Source organism: Carcharhinus amblyrhynchos, chromosome 13, assembly GCF_965287045.1.
Source record: "Carcharhinus amblyrhynchos chromosome 13, sCarAmb.v2.hapA, whole genome shotgun sequence".
Taxonomy (NCBI): domain Eukaryota; kingdom Metazoa; phylum Chordata; class Chondrichthyes; order Carcharhiniformes; family Carcharhinidae; genus Carcharhinus; species Carcharhinus amblyrhynchos.
In genome coordinates, this window is record NC_137336.1 from 47,443,973 (window position 1) to 47,470,984 (window position 27,012).

Here is a 27,012-nt window from a genome sequence, read left to right on the forward strand (position 1 = left end):
TATTCTAACATATACAGCCTAATGAACTGAGCATTGATTATCTCGATACGGGCACTGAGGGGATCAGCAAGTTCCTGTGTTTCAGTGTTCATTATTGTGCACTGCCACCTCATAAAATGGGTGATGCAAAATGTCTTGGGTAAAACATTTAAAGTTGTTAGATGTGCCTTCTGAAGTATCCTTGTGTCTCGCTCATGCAGGAGATTGACAAAGACAGCCACTTTATAAACTTCAGTTTAGTAGAAACCTGCATTTTGCTCTGAGTCCAAGGGCACGTGGACAATCCACTAAAGGCCACAACTACTCTCTCTACATAAACCATCACTTTCTTATGAACCTGGGCATTGTCAAAAGATAGACTTTGATCATATTCTGTTCAGTTTCACAATAGTTACTGATGGCCTAACATAGCTGCTGGCTGATGCATCACTGGAGTCTTCTTCAGATTTACAGCAAGTCTTTAGCTGCTTACAGAAGACGTGACTATATATCCATCACCGGCCTAAAGGCCTGTGTCAGAATTTGTCACATGGGAGTTACTATTCCAGTGACAGTGGGTATTGTCACTGGAATAGTAACCCAGAGATCCAGGGTAATGCTCTGGGGACTCAGGTTCGAATGTCACCATGGAATCTGATGGCAAAGAATGTGCAGAGCCTTCATGATGGTGTTGTGCAATTGCCTGCATGAGATGTACACCTGTAAAACATGTTTGAGTTCCTGAATTTGATGAGACAACAGCACATCTGCTGTCATAATGACTAAGTCTTCCTCAAGATCCATCTGATCTGTGGTGGGTGAGAAATTTCTGGAGAGTGTATCAGCCAAGTATAGCTCTTTGCCTTGTTTGTAGATGATACTAAGGCTGTAACATTGCAACTTTAGTATCATTCGTTACAGCCGTGTAGAGACAGTGTGGAGAGACTTCTTTAAGATTGTGATGATGGCTGATGATCCATTTCAACTGTTGCAGGACAACCATATCTGAGTCATGAAATTTCTGACAGGCGAAGATGAAATCACAGAGTTTCTTTTCAATCTGAGCATAATGAGTTTCAATGTCATTGAGGGCCCTTGAAGCAAAGACCATTGGTCTGCCATTCTAGATGCAGACTGTGCCAGATGCATGCTGGAAGGTCTCTGCTAATATGAGTACAGGTGCTCAAATTTCAAAGTATTACTCCAATTGCATAAATATTGGTTATAATCTCTTTTAATAGAGTGTAAAAGCTGCCGTCTAATGCTTCAGTTGTATAGAACGTTGGTTAGACCACATTTGGAGTACTGCGTCCAGTTCTGGTCACCTTACTACCGGAAGGACGTGGAGGCTCTGGAGAGGGTTCAGAGGAGGTTTACCAGGATGTTGCCTGGCATGGAGGGGCTGGGTTACGAGGAAAGGTTGAAGAAACTGGGACTTTTCTCCTTGGAAAGACGGAGGTTGAGGGGGGACATGGTAGAGGTATATAAGATACTGAAGGGAATAGATAGAGTTAATAGTGAGAGACTGCTCCCTAGACTGGGTACAAACACGAGAGGTCATGATTTAAGGGTGAGGGGGGAGAGGTATAATTTGGAAGTGAGAGGAAGGTTCTTTACGCAGAGAGTTGTGGGGGTGTGGAACGCGCTACCGAGTAGGGTGGTGGAGGCAGGAACGTTGGACTCGTTTAAGGTTCAGTTAGATAGACACATGAGTGAAACGAGGATGGAGGGTTATAGTAGGGGCTATTAAATAAGGTCAGAACCTCGGGAGACACCGGAAATGCAGACCTGTAAGTTAACGTTTTTTGTCTTTTTATTCCGCAGGTGGAGGTCCACCTCGTTGTCAAATGAGGGGCATGCACACGGTGGGTCGTGCGTGGGCTGCTCTTGGAGGTTCTGGGAGTGGCCTAGTACTTCGTGTCGGTGTGTGTGCTTGATCCTGGACCGGTAGATGGGCGCCGCAACAGCTCGGTGACTAGCACTGCTGGCTGTGCAGATACATGGATTTGGGCCTGTGTCTGTGGGAGTTTGCGCATTCTCCCTGTGGTTGCGTGGGTTTCCTCCGAGCGCTCCGGTTTCCTCCCACACCCCAAAGATGTGCTCTTAGGCTGATTGGTTTACCAAATTGACACTATTCTCCCCTGAATCTGGCTAAGTTAGGGGTTCCATTCATAGACACGCAGGGTAGAATAGGTGTAGGGTGATGCGGCGGCGCGGGCTCGTTGGGCCGAAGGGCCTGTTCCCCGTGCTGGGTTGTTCTTTGTTTTGTTTAATAAATTCATATTAGTTTCATTAGTTCCTTTTATAAATGCATTCATATTCATGTAATGTCCTAACTATGTTAGGTTGTGGGTTTTAAACAAAACATTAAAGGATGTCGTTTGCTCATGTAACTTCAAAGTAACACTCAATAGTTTTATTCAAGGAGTTCTGGCCTGTGCAGAGTACAAACTGATACATAAGCAGCAGCCTGTGCAACCCCGTAATGACATCACCATCAAATCATGTGATCAGCCCTTAAAGCAATCATGCAAATACTTAAATATATAACAATTAGTTCAATTGGTTTTTAACTCCTCACAATCTCCCCTTTTGGCCCTTGGCCTAGCATGAGGTAACCAACATTCAAACTTAGAGACAGGACTGTCTGGAACCTTTACTCTCTGCCACCTACCAATACTGGCCAGTTATTCAGCTTAGAGTCGTAGGGACACTGAATCAGAACATCTGTATTAATCACTCCTTCAATTCATCTGATTTATCATCCTATTATTCCAGTTGCTAAATCTACCTCCTGAATGTTAACTCTTGTGTGATTGGGTGCAATAAATTAGGCATGTTAAATATAGATTCAATATCAGCTGTACTATAGCCAGGGCATGGGAGATAATCAAGATCTATGGGTGTATTTCAATGTTTTGAGCCCCAAATCCATAGATCATCCCACCAGGTAAAGGTATATATTGGTTCAATAGCATTCTCTAAGGCCCTGGCATGTTGTTGGAGCAAATAGTACATTCTACAATGCAGTCAGATGCTCTGGCAAGAGAAGCACATGCATTGTGTTAGGTATTCTTAATGCTTTCTACAACTTGCATATCAACTGTTCCTCACTTATATTTCCACCAGCTTTTCACAGCCTTGCTGAGATTTGTGGGTTGAAACATATTGGGATGATTCTCCCAAAAAATTCTTAAGTGTCGAGTTTGTGTAAAAACTGGAATAAATCCTATTGTTTGTAATGAATGAATGAATCTCGCATACTCTGCACATTGTAGACTGTCTCAGCGTAAATCACTCCAAAAATCAATAGGCAGAGCCTATTCCCACTGGAGAGGCTGGCAGCATAGTGCTGAGTGGATCACTGTGCGTACGCTGATCTGTCAGTGCCGAGATCGGCGCAGACGCAGCAGCCCTATAATTCTGGCCTCCTGATCCCCAGCCCAGCTCGATCGCTGGCCAGCCCTGTGATCCTGCATCGCTGGCCCTGTAAACATGTCAGGCCAGCCACAATAACGCCCCCATTTGCCCCCTCCTCCCAACCCACAGTCCCAACCCATGGCCCCAGCCCCCCCTGGCAGGCAGACCCTTTCCCAACCGCTGGCCTGTCTCTGCCTATGATCCCAAAGTGCAGAGCAGCAGTGGGAACTCTCCATCAATCTCCCTCCAGAGGTCCAACCCCCATTGTCCCCGCCCTCTTGACGCTGCCTGATGCCTGGCAGTCAGGGCCCCTGGGCCTTGGCACTTTGGGCAGTGCCAGGGTGTCAATGATGGCACCATCAAGCTAGAAATGCCCCTCCATGCCCAACCCTCAGGGGGCCTCGATATCCCTCCTTTACTCCAGCAGGGTCAGGCTGCCAGCTCTCAGCTTGTGAGGAACTACAGTAAACTCTGCTGGAGTGAACCACTCCCGGTAGGGGAGGGGTGGAGACACTAGCGGGCCCATTAATGATATTTAAAATAGATTTAAATTAATATTTGCAGAAATTATGCAGCTCTGAGCTGATGACACCAGAAATTCGACTGCCGGAGACTGGCAGAGGCTGTGGCATCCAGCAGGGAGTCTGCGGAATGGCCTCCACTTGTATCTCCCAGCCTGCTGTGCTACAAAAGCAGTGCAGTGGGCTGGGACAATCACCCCCGTGATTACATATGAAGAGCCGATCGTTCCCATTTTGAAAGTTCTGCTGCCATGTGACAATGCAATATCTCCCTTCACCCAGGTATGCGATGTGGGTTGGTTTCTTTGCAGCCTATGTGGCTTCCGCAGTACAATTCACTGTAACATTAAGCACACACCTTGCCTCTTCTGCTTCATACATCGGATGTGCACACACCAGCATGTTGCACCCATCTAAAGCTGTGCTAATTGTGTTTCCTTCTATCTCTACAGCATTTGACGTAACATTATAACGTCTAATATAATAACTTCCTTTCTCTACCCCAGTATGGGTATAATACATATCACCAATACAGTACTTATTAACATGCTACTATCCATCTGTAATAGTATATCCCACTGGAGAATCATCTCTTCCAAAATCATTCGATCTATCTTTGTGGCTAAGCAGCCTCGATTGGGAAAAGCTTTGACTCATCTAGTGAATTGTTCAATAATAACCAGACAGTGATGATTTGACAAAGGATCATCTGGACTCGAAACGACATCTCTTTTCTCTCCCTACAGATGCTGCCAGACCTGCTGAGATTTTGCAGCATTTTCTCTTTTGGCTTCAGGCTCCAGCATATGCAGTAATTTTCTTTTACTCAGTAGTGATTTCCCTGCCTTGGCAGGAGGTACCCTGTGAAATCTATTTGCATCTGCGCCCAGGGTCCCCGTGGTGTGACATGCAAACCTTAATGGATCTGCCTGGGTTATATTGCACACATGTCCAACACCGTTGGCAATACTTGGCTACATCTCTCTCTATTTCCTGCCATGATCAGCCTCCATTTATCCATCCCAACATAGCTTCCTTCCCATACTGAGGGTTCCTATGGTACTATATATTGAGGGTCTGTTAGATACAGTGGGCTGCTATCACCTTTCGTTCCTTTTGCTAGATTCCATCTGCACCTTCAATTACTCCCTGTTCTTTCTCTTCACTCTTAACGTTCTGATGTAGCTCCACAATATTCACTTCCTCTAGCCCAACTGTTGCCATGGTTACCTGGTACTCTGGGCTGGTTGTTGCAGCTTCTTTAGTGGCCTCGTTCACACATTGGTTACTTAACTCAATGAGGTCTGATATGCCTTGACCTTTATCACAGCCACCTCAATAGGTAATTTGGTAGCTAGGATTCTAACATATCCCCCTCCCGACGGATCATCTCCAAATCTAGGTGACCATACAGCCATGCACTATCCTAAAATCATACCTACTCTCACTATAAATGTTAACTCTTCTACCTTGCACTATATGGAGAGCTTGTTTTAGCCATCAGTTCTACCACCTGAGTTGATAGGTTGCCTGCCAATTTCCTTTAGCCCTGTCTCTTATCATTGACCACAGCCCATCCAGTACAGGAAATCCTACAGGACCCATCCACAAATAGGGACATGTCCGTGTTTTGTGATTAATTTTCCTTCCTAGCCCCTGGGCCTTTCTTGGCTATCTCCCACAGACAGCTGAGTTCTGCTTTAACAACCTGTTCCTTTCCCTCTAACAGCATGCCTTTTGCCAGATTGGCTCTAGGGTCACAGATTAGTACAACTGACTTATTCTTTAGAATCAACATGTCTCCCCAGGTAGCCTGCCTGCCTGCTATCTGAGATGGTTCTTAATTTCCCAGTGCTGAGTAGTTCCGCTTCCGTGTGTTTTGTATACTATACCAGCTCTCCCGTCATTACTATGGGTTCATAGGCTGTTACTGTTCAGAATGTGCAATCAATTGCTGCTGTGCATCAAGGCATTCCACTTGCTACAGGCAATTGCTTTGTTGAAAAATACCCCGTAGGTCTCATCCAACCCCCATGTTCCTGGGCTAGCACTGCACTGTAGAATCCTGCCTCATAGTACATTTGTAGGTTACCCTACATGGTAACCCCACGGCTGGCATTTGGTTGATTGCCAGTTTCAAAGCTGTGTAGACTAGCTCTTTCTCCTCGCCCCTTTCTATATGATCCAGTGATTCCTTTCCCCCTTTAATTAATTAACAGTAAATTTGTCAAATAAGGGGAGGCAGAGGCATAGTGGTATTGTCACTGGACTAGTGATCCAGAGACCCAGGCTAATGCTCTAAGGACCTAGATTCAAATACTAAAATGGCAGATGGTGAAATTTGAATTCCATAAAAATCTGGAATTAAGAAAAGTCTGATGAAACCATTGTCGATTGCCACTAAAACCTGCTGGTTCTCTAATGCCCTGTAGAGAAAGAAATTTGTTATCCTTACCTGATCCGGCCTACACGCGACTCCGGATCCACAGTAATGTGATTGACTCTTAAATGTCCTCGGGAATGGGCAATAAATGCTGGCCTCACCAGTGACCCCCACATCCAGTGAACAAATAAAGAAAAAGTTCCTTCTGGAACGTTTCAAAACTATCCACAATATTTTTATCAAAGACAAGTGGGCCGATGTGGCAAAGTCCTTGTACCATACTATCTTGTACCATGTTCCTGGCACCATGTAGAAAGTTGTGGCTTCCTAAAATCACTGACATCAAGGACGTCCAACAAAAGGTAGTTTATTGCTAAATTCAACAGCTACAACTGTGCTCTGCCCAAGATCCTGCTTTCCTGCCATGTGACCTCTTATGTAGCCATGTCATCGTGTTGTCATGTGACTACTTGGTCTACATGAACAACTTCACGTTTTCCCTCATACTCCTGTCTGCCAGGTTTTTTGCCCACTCGCTCAACCTAACTAACTGCAGCTTCCTTATGTCTTCTTCACAACATGCTTTCCTACCTAATTTCATCATCTGCAACTTCAGCCATTATTTCACTCCCCTCATCTAAGTCATTGATGTAAATTGCAAAAGGTTGAGGCCCCCACACAGACCCCTGAAGAACTGTGAATGGAACAGTGCTCAGTATTCATGCATTTGAAACAATGAACAACGAAACAATCTTCCATGAAGAAAAGAAATCCATTTCCTCTCCCTACAAATGCTGCTAGTCCTGCTGAGTTTTTCCAGCATTTTCTGTTATTGTTTCGGATTCCAGCATCCAAAGTAGTTTGCTTATTTAAAGCAATGAAGGGATTGCTTTAGCATTAGATTGGCTTGATTTCTAGTACATAAATAGTCATTGAACTCGGAGTCAACGGTTTTCATGTCCCTTAAGAACACTCTGCTAAACAAAGAAGATGATCTTGATCTTAGGATTGTGCAGACCTTATTTAGAAAATTACATCTGGGGAGGATTACTAGAATATGCTACTACAAGATTCTTAAAATGTTATTATGTTTTTCTCACAGCTCTAAGTAAGAAACAAAAAGACAACTGAAAAGAAAAAGACAGTGTTTGAACTACTTTCGATCAGAGGTATCAAAATAAATCTGACATTCCCTACATATTCCCTGTATAACAGAGGCAGAGGGTACCATAAACGATAAGCTGTCTCCTTTCAAGAAAATGGATGGGCAAAAAAGAGGGAAACAAATGGAGTACAAGTGATTAATTATTATAATATTTGTTTAGTTTTCATATTTGACATAGGACTGCTGTCAGTGCCAGTATAAGCTCTACTTATTATTTATTGTTAATACCTTTCATGTAGCATCTTTGAATAATGTTATATGGGACTAATTTGTGGCAAGTGTTTGTAGGAACAGCAACGTGTTTAATGTCCATTTATCATTTAATTGTTTAGAGTTCTGTCCCAATTCTGATTCCATCAAGGAGTAGATATTTGATGGAAAAGTATTCACCTTCCCTATCAGAAATTCCATCTTTGAAAACTAGGGAGAAAGAGAGTCCTTTCCAATCAAATCATTGACAATGCCTCAATTTGAGCCCTGTGTTAACCTGTCCAATTTTGCAAGGATAAATTTACTTTAGTTGTCTTTGTCCTTGCGACCATTTCAGATTAGGAGAACAAGAGGAGAGGCAAGTCTTTTGTATTGTGGAGATGGGGGGGGAAGGCAAATGATGGTCGAACGTATCTTAAAGTTGCAGATTATCCACAGGATATAACAAAGCAACTAGTTGGTTTTGAAACCACACTTGGTAGAAAAATAAATATGCATCTAACTATCTACGATAGTGCAATTGGTTCTAGAAAGAAATGATGACCTGCCAGTTCTGTAATTTATTCAGTGAAGAGACAGAATTTAAATACTCTCTGGTTTCTAACATTCTTTAATTGTAGGCTTCTTACTTGATTAATGCATCAGTCAAAACCAAACTGTAAGTCTGCTGGGAATCAGATAGTTGTAGCTTCAAGGAACAATTGTGGTGGAGATAACAACTCCAAGGGGAGTACCTTTAATAGACACTTTGTGTTTGAGATATGCTTTTTGTTGATCTTTTGTGCTTTATTAGTTGAAAATAAGTTCAAATATACACATTTGCTGGCCTGTATTGAGTTAGCTATGATCTTCTTTTTGACTGCAGGTGCTGGTGCTGTTGTTAGAAGGATGCACCGGAGCTACAAGAATTGGAAGGGTGGACCTCGGGATGGGAGGCTTTCATAAATGTATGACCAATGAGATAGTCAACACCCAGGGGTCTATCTGCCTTTATCTTCTATTATATTTCTCGGTCATGGACTATGTTCCCTCCCCACTCTGCTGTAATAAATCGCACATCCTCCATATATATTGTTTGTTACTCTAAACTTTTCGTTACCAGCAGAACACCCTCACGCGTTCAGCATTTCTTCCATGTAAACACCTTCAGTGATTCATTTAAATCAGTGATCAGTCATGAGAATTAGAGATAGATATTAAATGCCAGTCTTGCCAATAACACCCACAATCCATGAACAAATATTTTAAAAAATCACTTGTGTGGCCCTCTGTAAATACAGAGCATATTAAGCTAGAATGAATCAATAAAGAACAATTTCAAGAAGTGCAAATTAAACACAAGTGAACAGAATTGTGTTGGTTCAATGTAAAGCAAATATCACCCTCTAGTGGGCAAAACAGGGATACACCTATATAGCAATGTATTAGAAATTAGTTATACTAGAGTCCTAATTTATACAGTATATCTTGCAGTTGAACCATGAATAAATAAGATGTTTCACGTGTTCGCAAATAATGTGACAGCTAACCAAAACTATAGATGCATAACAAATTCTCAAGGGCAGCACGGTGGCACAGTGGTTAGCACTGCTGCCTCATAGCACCAGGGACCCCGGTTTGATTGCCGGCTTGCGTCACTGTCTGTGTGGAGTTTGCATATTCTCCCTGTGTCTGCGTGGGTTTCCTCCAGGTGCTCCAGTTTCCTCCCACAGTCCAAAGATGTGTGGATTAGGTTGATTTCCCATGCTAAATTGACCGTTATGTCAGTGGGGTTCACACTATTTGTAACCTCCATGACTTGCTGGAACTTGCAGCTACTCACTTACTGTCCTGTCTGGAGACAATGCACATCTCTTTAACCTATACTTAATGCTATCTCCACTCACATTGTCTGCATCTTTAAGACATGAATAGCAGATAAGCTGTAAAGACTCGCATTCTAATCAGTACTTGTATTCAGTGCCATGGCTAATAAAGGCAAGAATCCCATGCGCCTTCTTAACCACCTTATCTAACTGCCCTGCCACCATCAGGGATCTGTGGATATGAAGTCCAATGTCCCTTTGATTTTCAGTACTTTTCAGGATCCTACTGTTCATAATACAATCCTTTGCCTTGTTATCCCTCCCACGTGCATTACGTCACACTTTTCCAGGTGGAACACCATTTGCCACTAGTCTGCCTACTTGACGAGTCGATTGATATCCTCCTGCAGTCTACAGCTATTCCCCTCACTATATTACCACCCTACCAATTTCATGTCATCCACAAACATCTTGATCATATCCCTCTAAATTTAAGTCCAAATCATTAATGTACACCTCACAAGGCAAGGGTCCCAGCACCAAGCCCTGCAAACCCCACTGGAAACAGGCTTCCAGTCACAGAAACATCCCTCTACCTACACCCTTTGCTTCCTATCTCTCAGCCAATTTTGGATCCAATGTGCCACTTTGCCTTGGATCACATGGGCCCTTATTTTCTTATTCTGTCTGCCATGAGGGAACTTATCAAAAGTTTTGCTAAAAGTCCAGATAGGCCACATTAAATGCATTATCCTCATCAACACTCCTGGCTACTTCCTCAAATAATTCAATTTGTCAAACATGACCTTCCCTTAACAAATCATGCTGACTATCCCTGTTAAGTTCAAGTATCTACTCATAAAATCAAAATGAGAATGAGGCTCACATATTCCAGCAGTTCAAAAACTATCAAAACTTCTAATAATTCACATAAATGTCAAGGTCTAACAGGAAAAGTTATTTTTAGGCATTTATTGATCCAAACATCTGTAAATTGTCCATGATATTGTACATGATCTAATTCTTATTGATTTTCTATGTAATATTAAAAACAACGAAGGTACTCTTTTCTTTCAATACAAACACTATTCCACCCACCTCCCCATCCACTGAAACTCAAGGTAAAATGTACAAATAGATGTATTGAAGGAAAAGTAATCTACACTTGGCTATGAGTAGGAAAGATTACACATCAGCATCTCACCATCTTTGATGCTTATAGCACAAGTAAATAATCCCTCTACTTCCCATGTAAAAAACTTTCTTAGCATTCATGTTTAAATAAACACTGAAAGTTCCAGATTAATTTGAGTTTATCCATACCAGAAAAGTAGTTGGATCATAACCAACCTATTGCTCTCACTATTAGACAGTTAGGGGAAGATAAAGCATGGAGATGGAGTTATAAGGTAAGTTTGAAAAATATGCAACAGAAATCAGCTTATTACAATTCAGAAACTCCCCCATGGGAGAGAGCAAGATACAGAAGCTGACAGGAGGAAAACACGTACAGATGGAGCATAGATTTGAAGCAAAGATTCTTGTCTCAAAGCCAGCTCGGATTCACGTTAATAACTAACCAGAGCCAGCTGCCAAACTATTTTGATATTTTTCAATGTTAGAAAAGAAGACATTTCTCCATCATCTCTTTCCTTACTTTACAAATCTAACATGATTAAGACACCCAGATCTCTCTGCATCTCAGAGGTCTGTAATCTCTCACTATTTAGAAAATATGCTTCTCTTTTATTCTTCCTGCCAAAATTGACAACTTCATAATTTCCCACATTATACTCCATTTGCCAACTCACTTAACCTACCTCTACCTTTTTGCAGCCACCTGATTGCAATCCCTAATGTCAAGTCAACAGGATATGCCATGCCTCTGAAACTAGCTTCCCTCAACTTCAGCCGGAGTGATAGCCCATTGGCCATGTAATTTGGGTCCATATAACCCAACTAGCCCCGCTGAAAGGAAGAAAGCCAGCCAAGAGTATTACCATCTTCCCAATAGCCTAAAATCCAATTATTTTTTATCTAGACTATAATTTTCCAGGCATTGTAACAGTCTAGGTGAGAAAGCCGAAGAAATTATTCCCCTACCAAAAGGAAGAGAAGTTGAGTTTGTGGAGTGGTTGATGGGACAATTTAAGTTTTAAGTAAACATAAATTAAATATAATGAAAAAGCTTTCAACTTGTTGGTCATAGAATTCCCATAGTGTAGAAAGAGGCCATTCAGCCCATCAAGTCTGCACCTACCCTCTGAAAGAGCATCCCATCCAGGTACTCCCCTCCCTGCAACCCCACATATTTACCATGGCTAATCCATCTAACCTACACATGTTTGGACAATAAAGGGCAATTTAGCATGGCCAATCCACTTAACCTGCAGATCTTTGGACTGTGAGAGGAAACTGAAGCACCTGGAGGAAATCGATGGAGACACGAGGAGAATGTGCAAACACCACACAAACAATGACCAAAAACCAGAATTGAACCTGGGTCCTTGGTGTGGTGACACAGCACTGCCAACCACTGTGCCATCCAAAAAATTTAAATTGCAACATTTATATATCACCAAAAGATAACTAATTCTTATTAATATGAGATTCTCAAACATCAACTTCTAAATACAGACACTACTCTTTAAAAGGGAACTTGGATATCCATCAAATATCAAATTAATATCACCTTGATGCCCTGTGTCGGGGGGATTAGCAGGGTAAATATATGTGGTTATGACGATTGGGTGGGATTGTCGTTGGTGGACTGAATGGCCTCTTTCTGCACTGTAGTTTTCCACTTTGTCTCCTTCCCTTTTGAATAGTGGAGTTACATTTGATATCTTCCAATCTAATGGGACCTTTCCCAAAAATAGGGAATTTCAGAAAATTAAAACCAGTACGTCAACTATCACACTAGGTACTTATTTTAAGACCTTATCAAGAAGTCCAATAGGGCCTTGGAACTTGTCTAGTCCTTATTTCTCCGGGTCACCAAAGTTTACATTGCATTGTGAACAAATAATACATTTCCTTTCGATACACAACAGTCCCAAACCAAGTTACGTCCTCTTGTCAATATTGCACCTAACGCATTCACATAAATATATTCTATCCCATCCTATAAATACTGAAACTATCAAGAACAAATGTTCCAAACACTTCCTATCACAATGTCAAAACAGAATTAATTTCCCTTCAATACAGATGGTCTACCCTACAAATATATTTAATCAATTGAATCAATGCATCGGTTTTAGATATCCAAAGTTCCAACTATTTTTTAAGGCAATCCTTTAAAGTTGACTTTAAAAAACTCCTTAATTACAACTTAAAATTTCTGAATCAGTACTCTTAAGCAATTGAAGTCATAAAACAATTAGGTTTAGTTTCTCACAATCAACAGGTACCTCCGGTTCGCCACTGCTTTGACTATCCCCTGTCTCATGAACAGAAATTCAAACTAAACTTTCTAAAAAGTGGTTAATAATAAAATCCATCGATGTTACAAACCAACAATATTATCAAAATCTTGCATCATTTGATTTGATTTATTATTGTCACATGTATTAGCATACAGTGAAAAGTATTTTTCTTGCATGTTATACAAAGCATACCATTCATAGAGAAGGAAAGGAAAGAATGCAGTGTTATAGTCATAGCTAGGGTGTAGAGAAAGATCAACTTAGTAAAAAGAGTTAGAATGAAGTTTTGGGAGCTTAGAATGGGAGTGAAAGATAGAATTAGAAGATATACTGGGCACAGCTTATGAGAAGTTGCCTTGCTCCAGCACCATCTTAAGGTAAAAAAGATGGTAGTTGTGCCTTTAATTCTAAACCCCAAGCTCTCAAATTCCATCCCTACATCTCTCTGCCTCTGATACCTCACTCACTTCCTTTAAGATGCTTTTTAAAACTGACCTGGCTCTTGATTGCCTGATTGAATAACTCCTCATGTGACTCAGTAATGCATTGGTTTGTAATGCACTTGTGATTTACCTTGGAGTGTTTCATGGCATTAAAAGGTGTTACATAACATAAATTGCTGTTATCATTGTTGATCCTCCATAAACTTCAGTTCAAAACTCTACTGCTTCTATCTGAACTCGTACCAAGTCCTGTTCATAAATCAGCTTTGTGGTTGCTGACCTATATGACTCACTATTTGACAACATGATGGACTTTCGTCTTTGTATTCAAATCCCTCCAATGCCTTGCTCCTCCCCATCTCCATGACCTCCTCCAGTCCTAAGACCCTCTGAACTCGGCATTCCGAACCCTGACCTCGTGTGTCCCTGATTTCCATTGCCGTACCATGGGTCGTCATGTTCTCAGCTACCCGAGCTCTGGAATTCTCTCACTACATTGCTCTGCCTCACAATATTTCTACTCCTCGTGGAACTTACTTGTTTGACCAAGATTTTGATTTCCTATTTTAATCTCCCTCCTGTGTTGTTTGGTGTTAAGTTGTGTGATCACACTCCTCTGAAATATGTTTCACTATATTAGAGGTGCTACATAAATACAAATTGTTGTTCAGAATTTCATTCATACAGATTACAATAACTTGTATGTTTATCGTCAGTCATATTTTGCTCAATTACAATCCTATGTGTAATATAGCAAGCGATTCTCTCAGAAATTGTGTCCCTCTTAATATTTTACAAATGACTCATGATGAATGGCAGTCTCATTTCTATTCTAGTCACAGCTCTAATGAAGTCAAGAGACAGTACGTAAAATGGAACCTAGACAAAGATTCATGGAACTTCCTGATAGGAATTAGGAAGTCTTCACAAAGAACATTGAGATGGAGTTATTCTGCCACTTAAATATTAACACAAGGTTTAGATGTGTATCAGCGTGAGATTGACAGTACAGCTCAGGACTGATGTGACCTCCCACTTCATCACAGCAGCAAATAGAATACCAACTCTATTAGATAGCCTTTCACAGCTTTCAACTCCATTTGGGTGGATGATAATTCCAATCTTGCATGAGGTGACATATTACAAGTACTGAGTGGATCTACAAAGCTTTAAGCCTCCTTAATGTGAACAGAAAGTTCTCTTAGAATTTTAAGATCCGCTACATTGTGAACAAAGTTTTGTCAGTGCACATTGTTTCTATCTTGCTGGTCTCAGCACAGCCTGAGAGTTACTCTGGTCAGTGTGAAGATGGTCTATTGTGCTGAATGGCTGCACAGTTACTGGTGTGAGACAGCATTTGTTGTGCAACTGAAATAAAACCATTCACGACAATTAGAGACAAAAATAGGTTTGATAGAACATTGTTCAACTTTATTGGTTAACATTGAAAGAAGTACTTTGATCCATATTTGGCATTATGAAAATGACATGATATTACTGTGTTCTGCCATGATAGTGTTATCAATTAAAAATAATATTCTAATATTTAGCCCATTTAATAATATAAAAATATAAAAGAAAGCATTCAATTTTGTTAGATAAAATATTTTAATATAAAAATACTGTGTTCACATTACTGTTAGGTAATGATAAATTCAACATATTGCAGTTCAAACACTATAAAATGGGACACTGTTGTTTCTTTATTTCTTCACTGTCCTAATTCCTTTGCCATTGGACTTCCATCTTTAACACTCAAGCTTGTACAGGTCATTTGATATTGACAATAACATACAAGGAAAAATACCTGCCTGTGGTTTCTCCAGGTACAGATGTTGGTTGATGAGGCAAATTAAGTACCATAACAAGAATTTGGTTAAAATGTTAAGTCACATTAAATCTTCACTCCTCAATTATCTTTACTGTAGAAAACATTGCGATTGCAACATTAAAATTTCTGCATACAGTTCCCTCTCGATGTATAATACAGCACAGCTAGTGCAAGACTTTGGGTGGGAATTTCTGACTACGTTCACTCCAAGGTCGGAAAATCCCACCCGAGGTCAACAGACCTTAGCATGGTCTGTGTCCCGCCCACTACGATTCCCATGTGGGCAGAACGGGAAAATTCCGCCCTTTGACATTCTCCACATGGTCCACATAGACATGGGAAACAACAATCATATTCAAATCATGTTACATATTAAGAACTTATTGCAGTTAAGTTCTCAGCCAAATATATATTTCATATGTTTTTGTGTGAGGGAACTCCAGTTTCCGTGGTATTTCTAAACGTTAACAAATGATCTAATACTTGCCCGCAGTGCATTCTTAGTAAGACATCTACATTGTGCCACCTTATGCTATGCTATTTAGTAGTATATACACAGTGAGGTAATTGAAGGTGAACATCATTGTGAGAAAACACTTGCCATAGAAAGAGTTTAAGAAAAATGCAAACTTCTAACACTTCTTTATAGAACTGTTCAAAAGCACTTACATGGCAATCTCCCAGGTCAGAAAATCTGAATGGGTGAAAAGATGAAAGAAGGCAGATTAGATATAGCACCTTGTCAGGAATGAGGTATGGGTACCATATTATTTAAAAGCTGCCTTGTGCTGTATTTTTCAAGATGGCAATTTTTAAAAGAATTTGTGATTTAACAGTAGACAATATGAACTCCAGCTTATTTGTGTACAAAGTTAAATTTCACATGCATTTTCACATGCATCGTAAAAATACAATGGTTCCAACAATTTTTGTTACCGCAACTATTGAGCAATATAATTTACGATTGTTGGCATGAGGAACTTATCAATTCTGCAGGCTCGCTATATAATCTTAGTCTTTGTCTCTTAAATACTCTAATACCCAAAATCATGTGCAAAGGTAAAACTAATGATGAGTGAAACACAATGGAGTGTACAGCGATACTAGAATTTTTCTAATGCAGATATAAAACACTGTGGTCAATTAATCCTACTGGTTAATCCCCTGACTATAGTAAGCATTTAGCAATTTTAAATCATTTTTATATCGCAGAATATTTTAAAGGTAAGTTAACGCTGTTGCTACGAAGTTGCGTTCATTTTGGTTATCAGAATCAAAAAAATGAACCTGTCAAACAATCAGTGTGGTCCAAGTATTCCCCAGAAATTCAAAACTGTGAATTCCTGACTTCCTCCTAGCTATCATTTCTGTTCCTTAATCCATTGGCTCCTAGAATCCAAGGTTGGCATCCACTAGTTATCACTTACTGACTTGTTTTGTTGACAATCCTTTTGATTTTAACCCTGATAATGTCCTGGAATATGGCTCATTGGCCTTCACCTTGGTTCTTGAATGTAAAAGAAAGGTAAACATATCTGGATGTAACATAACATTGGCAATTACTTCCACGCAACTAATAGCTGTGGTAATGGAGATGTTGCAGGGGTTCATTTTACATTTTATATTAACTTCTAATTAGCTTGCTCATGGGCTCTTTTCAGCTCAGTGCTAAGAGCCTTTGCTTGCCGAACAAATTGCAAACACAGATCTTCATTTATGATGTAGTTCTTGTAAATGTTGGCAAGCCTAGTGCAAACATTAAACAAATCTTGCTTGTTCCCTAGTTCAGTGGCTGCAGCAAAAGCCAAATGCAAGTAGCCAGCGGCATCATAGGCATCCTGAAATCAAGGGGAAGGAAAATAGCTTTTAGAGAAGAGGAGTCATTTAAACAAAGACAAAAAATTCTAATTTCTCAGTATTACTGCAAAGACTAGTTCAGATTTACATCTTTAAGTAAATGATATAAAATGATTAATTATTGTAACATGCCAGACCAGTATCTAGAATCATAGAATAGAATCCCTACAGTGCAACATAGGCTATATGGCCCATTGAGTCAACAATGACACTCCAACCTAGTATCTTTGGTCCTCTCCCCTGCCTATCTTTATAACGTCACACATTTCCCATGGCTAATACATTTAACCTACACATCGTGGGACACTAAGGGGCAATTTAGCAGGACCAACCGTTTAAACACTGCATCTCTGGAGTGTGGGAGGGAAGTGAAGCACCTGGAGGAAACCCACGCAGACATGGGGAGAATGTGCAAACTCCACATAGAGCATCTTTAACATTTTATATTATGTAGATAAGTTGTTTTCATTAAGTTTAAAGGACAATTTTATTATCAAGTCTATTTCATTTCATCAACCGTATACAGTTAGCTTAGTTGCGTCCTCTACCCAATTTATTTAGTCCCTTTAGGTGACAGTGGGTAAAATTTCCAATTTTTCCCTGGTTCCTAAAATAATCCAGAGAGATCTTAGGATATTAATCCATATTATCCCCCCTGACCACTTACTTTCTACATCAATAGCATCATCAGTTCAGGAATAATTGTATTCTGTAGAATTTAAGTTTGAATTTAGACGTAGGACAAGGGGTAGGAGCTTCAAGAGTACTTTTTCATCCATAGAGTGGTGGGGTATTTGTATCTCACTGCCCTAAAGAATGGTAGTGGCAGAAAATTTCATAATATTTAAGAAGTACTTGGATACTCACTTGATGTGCTTTAACCTACAAGACTATAGATCTAGAGCTGTAAAATGCGATTAAGATTGTTGGCTGGTGTGAAAAAATGGGCTGAATGGTCTCCTTCTGTGCTGTTCGATTCTATGACTCTGTATTCTGTCTGATTCTATGAATATTTTATCACATTTCTATGGTTACAACCATATCAGGAGGAATGAAATTATTTCTCTATTCCAGGGGCAGAATTGTATTATATGCAAGCCCCAATCCACCGCTCCCCCCCCCACCCCCCCATCTCCTCATTACCCCTGTCCCCAACAGGAACGTTCTGAGGCAATTGGAACATAAAATTGAATGGACAGAATTCTTCCAGGAATCTGCCCACCCAAACCCAGACATGATTTTATGCTCGGCACACAGAGCTTTGTGTGGAAAACCCACCCATTCACCGACTAATGTATTAAGTGGTCACTTAATAGCCACTTAAGGGCAATATCTCACACAGCGGCAGTTTTTTAGGCTGGCAGGTAGCGACATTTAGACTTTTCACCATCTCAGGGCAGGAGGGTGGGGGTTGCCTCATTCTGAAGGCTCCCTCAGAGTTGGGTTCCCTCCCCCTGGGACATTGAAACTCCAGAACCCCCACCCACCCATGCCACCATCATTTCCCTCCTAACCCCTCCACATTGGCGCGCCTACCCTCCTACCCCCAGATAACCTAATCAGGTTGGCCAATGGCTCTCATAGGTGGGACTTGTATCCGAGGGCAGATGGAATTCCCACCTACTGACGATCACGCTCCAGTGAGCATTAGAGAGTCAGTGGCTGCGCATTAGGCGCCGACTCTTGAATTCATTTGTGAATTTAAATAATTGGCCAGAATTTTCCAGCCATTCACGCCAGCAGGATTGCTGCCAGCAGCATAGCACCAGCTGCAGGTTTCTCGTTGGCTTGGGTGACTTCAATGGGAAATCCTATTGACTGCAGCAGAACCAGAGAATCCCACAGCCAGCAAACAGTGCAACACAGTGGCACAGTGATTAGCACTGTTGCCTCACAGCATCAGGGGCTGGGATCGATTCCCAGCTTAGGTCACTGTCTGTATGGAGTTTGTATGGTCACACCATGTCTGCGTGAGTTTCCTCTGGGTGCTCCGGTTTTCTCCCACGGTCCAAAAGGCGTGCTGGTTAGATACATTGGCCATGTTAAATTCTACCTCAGTGTACTCGAGCATGCACAGGAGTGTGGCGATTAGAGGATTTTCACAGCAACTTAACTGCAGTGTTAATGTAAACCTACTTGTGACTAAAAAATAAACTTTAAACTTAAAACAGTGTGTCAGCTCCCGAAGCCAAGAAACAACAGCTGGGAGGGCAAAGAATGCTGCCCATTAAGTAGGAATCTTGCCTCTATATCTTTATTTTCTCAGAAACAGCTGTATTTTTGGATTATTGTGATGGTTGTTATTTTAATCATTCAGGAGACTTATCATTATAGAATGGCAAGATGACAGTGGTTTCTGGTTCATTGCCTTGAGACTTGTTCACTAAGTAGTACTGGTCATAAAACAAGGACTGTATTGAGTTGACTATGTTGTAATCAGGGAAAGCAACTTCCCTTGGTAAAATAATAGATACCTTTGGTTTTATGTGTGTGTGTGTGTGTGTGTAGATATATAAAAAAACATGGGATTTCCAGCTAATCCCAATGTCAACTCTTTCTTATTCTGAGCATCTTAATAATTTAATCTTTAACACAAGAGCACAGGCAGGCTTATTTGACATTCAGCTACTCACGTCAAAACTTCTGTTATCACAAATTTCAAAAGCTCTTAAATGAGACAATAGAATTTGTCGATTGAAAATTTTAACATAAATTTGCACCTTTTGAACATGTGCCTTGTTACTGTGGTGATAAACGTAGAAAACAGCATTTTCACCGGCTTACAGGCATCTTGCAAAAAGAATAATGGTACACAGCCACCAAAACACGCTATCCATGGTTGATGAGCCATGAGATTTGTTAGAGGGCATCATTTCATGCCAAGTCATTTAATCTAATTATGAATATTTATTGGAACAATAACAAGGATTGGTAGTTTTAAGAATGCTGACACAACTTGAATGGATGTTCCTCACCGTTAATCAGTTTAGAAAATGAGAGCAGAAAAGTCAGTTAAACTTCCCCCACCTTGAGCTTGTGGAGTGTAATGTCACCTAGTCTGAAGTACACCTTCACGTAATACATGGCTTCTTTAGGGGACTGCAGTGGGTGGGAACTGAGTGACAACGCCTTCAGGTAATAATTCTCAGCCATCTCATACTGTTGGTATAAGTAGTACACTGTGGCCAGCCGATAGAAAGCAACCTGTTCCTTCAATGGGCTTCCTGGTGATTTGAAAAAAAAATTGAATTAATCAAATCATGAAATTATTATTTTGCTGCATTTTTGGTGAAAGAGAAAGGTTAATGTTTTGGTATTAAGGGTATTAACCTGTATAATGGAACACAAAGAGAGTCCTGGTGAATATACATCAAAATGTACTTATTGTTCAATTCATACTTATGATTCCATGCAATTATAGAAAAAAGACATTTTAATACAGAGGAAGCCATTTGGCCCATCATGCTTGTGTTGGTGCTAACTCTGCCATAAGAGCCATCAGGTACAATACAATTACTTTTATATTTTTAGAAGTGTTAAGGCCTTTCATATTGCTGTCAGTGAGATTTTTGTATAATTCCCCAAGACTGTCCTTAAAATTTGAGCAAGTCTCAGCAGTTTTACAACTATTCACAACCAAGCATTGCAAGAACCCCATCAAAACTAATACAAGAGGGTTAATGTAAATTGTTAAATATTTGTGATTAAGTGGTTATCAACAGCACCCTCCATTTCTCAGAACATTAACAATTATGTTTTGAAAAATAGTGGCAAATTCATTTTGTCGAGAGCCTGTTGGAGTGCGAGTTGAAGATGAGATGATAAAAGCCTTGATACATTAAATCATGTTCATTTCAAGTCCACCCACCTTCAACCTCTTCCGAAGTTATCCTGTAGTAAACTTATGTCAGGTGTCCTAGTTTTCCCCAGCCCCTAGTCACACAAGGGTTAGCCTGAGACAAGTAACAGAACGAACTGGAAGGCTAGTATTAAGGCTTGGATGGCCCAAAGAGGAATGCAACTTAAAAAAAATATATATATATAATTAAAAGCAGCCTACACCCTTAAGACGTGAGTGTTTGGGAGTCACTGGCTGCAATTTTGTCTTATTCCAGTGCCAAGATGACCCCAACCCTGATAACTCAGGGACACTTTGGGATCTCTTCATTACATCGCACAATCTAGCTGTATCCTTAGTGGTGCTGCCACCACCTATTACTGCACTGTAAAGCAGGAAACCTCTCTTGACCCAGAAGTCTAATGGAGCAGAGGTTCCAGGCAGACACTTAGACCAGGCCACAATCCCAAATGTATTTGTGATACCAAATTATGCACTATATCAAAGCAGAAGTAATAGAAATTTCTGAATTTAAATGTAAATTGACCTTTTCAAATAATTAGTTTGGAATTAATATGTACTATTTTTCAGACATACTTAAACATATGAATGAGAAATTACTGACCAGTGTTTACACTGAGTCTCACAGCTGCAATTGCATATTCCAGGGCTTGTTCTAAATGGTTCAGTGAGGTAGTAAGCTCAGTCAATTTATTAAAAAGTCTGAGCTCGACATCAGTATCTCCTGTCATTCTGGCCAGAGGTACTGCCCCATCCTGAAGAAGAATCCAGAAAGATTCACGTCAGACAAAAATCGGACCACTAAGTAGATGCTGATGTGAATTATTAAGCAACACTTGTTTTTGCAGAAGGATATGATTTTTTTAAAATCAGATTTGACCAACTCAAGAACCCCAAGAACATTAAAACTGCACTGGAGAATGAAAAATAGAATCATAGAACCCTACAGTGCAGAAAGAGGCCCTTCGGCCCATCAAGTCTGCACCAAACACAATCCCACCCAGGCTCTACCCCCATATCCCTATATTTTATACCAACTAATCCCTCTAACCTATGCATCCCTGGATACTATGGGGCAATTTCTTAGCATCTCCAATCAACCTAACCTGCACATCTTTGGATTGTGGGAGGAAACTGCAGCACCCGGAGGAAACCCACGCAGACACAAGGAGAACGTGCAAACTCCACACAGACAGTGACCCGAGCTGGGAATCAAACCCAGGGCCCTGGAGCTGTGAAGCAGCAGTGCTAACCACTGTGCTACCATGCCGCCCATAGTAATCGTAACATCCTTTCATGGTTTTGGAAACTTCACAGTGAGCTGGGTTTTATGGATCCCCAGACTGGGAGGTATTGGAGGTGTAGTGTTAGGCACCATACCTCAGATCCTGTTCCTGGTACCTACCTGCTCTGACTAGCTGCAATTTTACTGGCAGCATGGGAGGCATTATGAGGCCTGTCCACCTGTAGGCCAAGCGAAGCCCACAAGAGGCTCAAAATTGAGGAGGTCTGAAGCTGGTAAGTCACTTTGGAGTGAAGGGGAAACACTTTCTGAAGATCAGTTTGGGCAACAGGTGTGAACTTTCACACCCACAACCCTCTCAGTGGGTTATGAAGTGACCAGCTCTGAAGACCCCAAATTGCCACAAGGAGACTGCAACTTCTGCCCAAGGTAGGGAAAGGGGGTACTCCACTGGCAGCAACACTCAAAACCATCCCTAACTGGGGCCTTAATCATCTTAATTGGCTGCCCACCTCCATGCTGCAGGCTATCCAGTTCATCACGAATTCCTTGGAAACAACCCCAGTGCTGGGAATGTGTTAGATCCTATTCCTGACATGGCTTCCCCCTTTTTCCCAGCAAACCCTACCTCCTGCCCTCTAGCTATCATTAATTTCTGACCTCTATGTAACAGCAGAATCATTTGATTTTAACAAAACAGCTGAGATAGAGGCATTCATGTGGTCTGCTCTCATTAGCTGCATTAATAGAATCAATAGCTTTATCTCAGCATTGAGGAGATCTATTGATTCCCTTCTAAACTGAGTCTATCATGAATTAGGATGAACACTTATCTGAGTAATGAGAATGCAGGCCTTTAATATGTACAACATGGATTATTTGCGACGGTAAATCCAGGCTGAACTGATGGGGTCCCATCCAAGAAAATGGACTGGCCACCAGAGGAACCTAAATATTTTATTAAACTAATTGCTCCAATTATCCCTCTTGTTCGAAGTCTGACAAGATCATTACCTGGAGCTGGAGGTAGGGGTTTGCTAATACCTCATCTCCCTAGACAGAATGCAGCCATAATTTCCATAGGTTAGGGAGAGGTAACCAAAATAGTACTTGCATCTGGCAGTCATATGCTTATGAGAAAACCTCCCACCAACTCTGACACAATCTCTGTCAGGGAGCTCACAACTGGTGGATTTTCAATACCTGTTATTCTGATAATATACTTTTAACACTTACCCTATAAAACGATGTTGCTTTCTCTCGCTCCCTAGGTCCATTGTAAAACACATCCCCTGCTGCTTCATTGATTTTCATGGTAAAGTGCAAATCCTCCATTCTCTGAGCTGTTTGTACAGCTGCCTGAGTGATTTATGAGAATGATCAAAAACACAATTCATTAAGATACTGTAGGCTCTGAACAATTTCTGTTTTAAACCCATAGAATTATAACTAATGTTTTCAATTGAACAAATCAAAAGCCTTTGCATTTCCTTTCAACGGGAGGGAGGCCAGTTCTTAAACCTCTCGACAAACAAACACAAATTGAAGACACCTTTGTCTTCCCCCTTAATCCACCCTGTCTATATCAATCTAGTCCCACAGCAGAACCTTTGACTCTAGATGGACTTCCTCCTATTGCCACCTCTCTATTGCTTGATATCCACAAAGATGTTTTTATCTAAATAATTCCTACATAACCAGACTTACATAACTTGAGTTTGAGTTAAATTTCCAAGAGTCATATTGAACTCGAAGGATTAACTCTGTTTCTCGCTCTACAGATGCTGCTAGACTTGCTGAGTTTTTCCAGCACTCTTTTTATCTCCAGCATCCTCAGTATTTTGCTTTAACTTGAGTTTTCTTTGTGTCCATTTGTGAGAATTTTGGCCTTCATACTGGACATGAGTCCATAACTTTATTTCCACTGTTTCTTCTACCCCTTTTGTTTTTAAATTTATTTTTTCTTTACCCCCTCCTCTCTCCTGTCATGTCTCTTTTTATCCCCTCCCCACCACTTTTCAGGGACTGTGTCCTCCCAAATTCTTATCTCTGCAGTACCTATTGACTTCCTGCTCTGCTGCTGTTGCCTCAGGTTTGATGCCCTCTTAACTAATCCTATCACTTCCCTGAGCCTCTCTTAGCATCCTCTGAAAAGCCCATTGAGGCAGTCGTCGTTAGCACCTCATGAGCAGCAACCCAACTGCCGCATCTTGTTCTCTTGCCAACCTTCCTGTCCAGCATCCCCCCTGGGATCTAGTTTTTCAGATCTCTCAAGTTCAACCTAGCCCTCCCTCACAGTACTGATCCCGCAAACTCTGAGTGAATTAGCTATCACCACTCCTCTATGCAGTTCCCTCAAGGTCTTAGATATCGTCTAAAGATTTAAAAAATAAATTGCAACGTAATGGGGACAGGGTGGGAGAATAAAACTAGCTCTTAGCTTGCTGGTGAGCTGACCTTGTTAACCGCCCTCTGAAATGGCCAGCTAAGTAAGAGTCCAAGCACACTGCTGTGGGTCTGGAGTCACATACAGTCCAGATCAGGTAAGCATGGCAGATATCCTTCCCTGAAGGACATTGAGACATCTTACAGATTCAATTCAGCAAGATTCGACAGGACACCTGCTTGGTGAGCTGTTAAATGCAACTTGAGATGAGGATCTCACTGTTGGATGAGGAGGTGGTGTTGGCGATGGGGGTGTGGGTAGAGGACTAACCAGCACGCTCAGGCAGTTAGACAACCAGAAATCAGAGCTACTCAAAGACAGTGGGGTTAGTAATATTCTGATAGTTGTAATGAATTAGTACCTGAAAGTACAGCTCAACAAGTTCATCTTTTTCCATCATGTAATAGATTTTTCCGGCTAGCAGCCAAGCCTCTGCTTCTTTGGTTTTCATTCCCAGATCAATGAAATTCTTCAGGTTCTGTTTGACATAGTCTAATGACAATCTGTAGGAACTAACATTTGAATTTCAGTCACTTTTCATATTTCAGCAATTCCTGTGTGATGGATGTATGAAACATTTGCATGATCTAGACATTTTCTAGAAGTGTGTAGATATTTAATTTTGCTAAAGTTGTGTAAAGTATTTTCATACCAAATGAACAGAATATGAAAAAAATTGTGTCTACAGAGACATTTTTAAAATTAGACAGGCAGTAACTTAATGATAAGGATGACTGAAGGGTTGGCAAGGTCTGATTAAATGAACTGTTTTGACATATTGTTCTATTTTGTCTTGGTGTTGGTGGCTCCATTATATTTCACTTACCTCTCTGTGTTAAAGGACAGGTGCAGATGGCTTAGAATGTTCAGCATTTTCATCTCTTGCTCCTTGTCCTTTAACTTTTGAGAAAGCATCAGCCAGTGCTCATAATATATACTACATTGCCATTTATCATGTATGACCTTTTCATAGAAACTGCAGAGTCGTTCAACGGCCTGGATTTGGTCTAAATAAAACATATAACTCGATGAGAACAAGGTATATAATTTAGAGGAATTATGGACTTTAATCTGAGGAACAAATTGTCTGACTTCAGGGCCCAGATTTGTATCTCCTCAATGTGAATTGTGATGCCACAATCCCACCTCCTAACGGGCAGTATCTACCCACGCCATTTTCATTGTGGGGCGGCAGGAATGGGTAGGGTTTGGAGTTGTCTCCTGAAGAAGGTTCAAAGTTCCACCTCAATTCAATGAGACATGCGCCAAATTCTGCATGTGAATGTTAGACATTCTAGCCCTGTCACATCCTGTTATCGCTCTTCTATACACTTTATGCTCATTCCAAGTCCTCATGCTTCCTTCTCTACACCATACCCCTGCAGTTCCTTACATATCACTCATTCACAATCACCCAGCATTCGCTATGGACAGAACTCACTCTATAATTACTTTGGGAAATCTTTATTATGTCCATGAAACTGTCAAAATAAATTAACAGCTATTCAAAAACATCTTTGAAAACAATAATCCTCATAGTAGCTCATTAAACTGTGAATAAAATACTGCCTTTCAAACTCCAGTTGCAAAAAATAATTTTCTTAATCACTCATGAAGCAGTCATTTGAACATCTCTTTAAAAAAAAACCATTACCAGTTCACAAAATGGTCAAAAAATTCACAGTTCCGTGGACAGCTGTGTCAACAACCCCTGCTGAGTTGGATCCATTTGTGTGTTTTGGAGCTCAATTAAACATTCAGAATGGATTTCCATTGCACAACTGTGTCAACAAATCTCCAGAACTGAACAAATCAAAACCACTGTAATAGTAGAACAGATGTCCATCTTTTGTAGTCCTTCTAAAGCTGGACAGATGGCTGATCTACATAGAAACATATATAGAAAATAGAGGTAGGAATAGGCCTTTTAACCCTTTGAGCCTGCTTTGCCATTCATTTTGATCATGGCTGATCATCAAATTCAATATTCTGATTCTACCTTTTCTCGCCCCCTCCACATCCCTTGATCCCTTAAGTCCTAATAGCTATATCTAATTTCTTCTTGAAATTACACAACGTTTTGACCTCAACTACTTTCTGTGATAGTGAATTCCACAGATTCATCACTCTGAGGTGGGACTTACACCCATATGCATTTCTCCTTTATTAATGTAATTCTTTCATTACAACTGTGATTATTGCTGGAATTCTCAGACCTCGCCTGTGGCTGGAATGGGTAGGATTTGGAGCTGTCTCCTGAAGAAGGTTCAAAGTTCCACCTCAATTCAATTATTGTCCCACTGGTCCCACTGTAATGAACGGCGCTTTAGCTGAGTGCCTCTGTTCTCACTGGCACTGGTGGTGGGGCATAAAGAGTGTTTAGTCTTCTAGAGCTTGTGAACAGTACATAAAAAAAAATGCA

At 40.8% G+C, this 27,012-nt stretch overlaps 1 protein-coding gene across 4 annotated transcripts in view; it reads right to left on the reverse strand.

Moving 5' to 3' along the window:
* Nucleotides 1-14,789: 14,789 nt before the first annotated feature.
* Nucleotides 14,790-27,012, reverse strand: part of sh3tc2 (SH3 domain and tetratricopeptide repeats 2) — a 79,083-nt gene continuing 66,860 nt past the window's right edge. For all 4 annotated transcript variants that reach the window (XM_080201649.1, XM_080201650.1, XM_080201651.1 and 1 more), the window contains 6 exons: nucleotides 25,417-25,597; nucleotides 24,952-25,102; nucleotides 23,381-23,503; nucleotides 21,506-21,656; nucleotides 20,070-20,266; nucleotides 14,790-17,023 (listed from right to left, as the gene is read on the reverse strand). In XM_080201649.1, coding sequence (XP_080057775.1) covers nucleotides 16,817-17,023; nucleotides 20,070-20,266; nucleotides 21,506-21,656; nucleotides 23,381-23,503; nucleotides 24,952-25,102; nucleotides 25,417-25,597 — 1,010 coding nt within the window. In that variant the 3' untranslated portion in view covers nucleotides 14,790-16,816. The remainder of the gene's footprint in view (nucleotides 17,024-20,069; nucleotides 20,267-21,505; nucleotides 21,657-23,380; nucleotides 23,504-24,951; nucleotides 25,103-25,416; nucleotides 25,598-27,012) is intronic.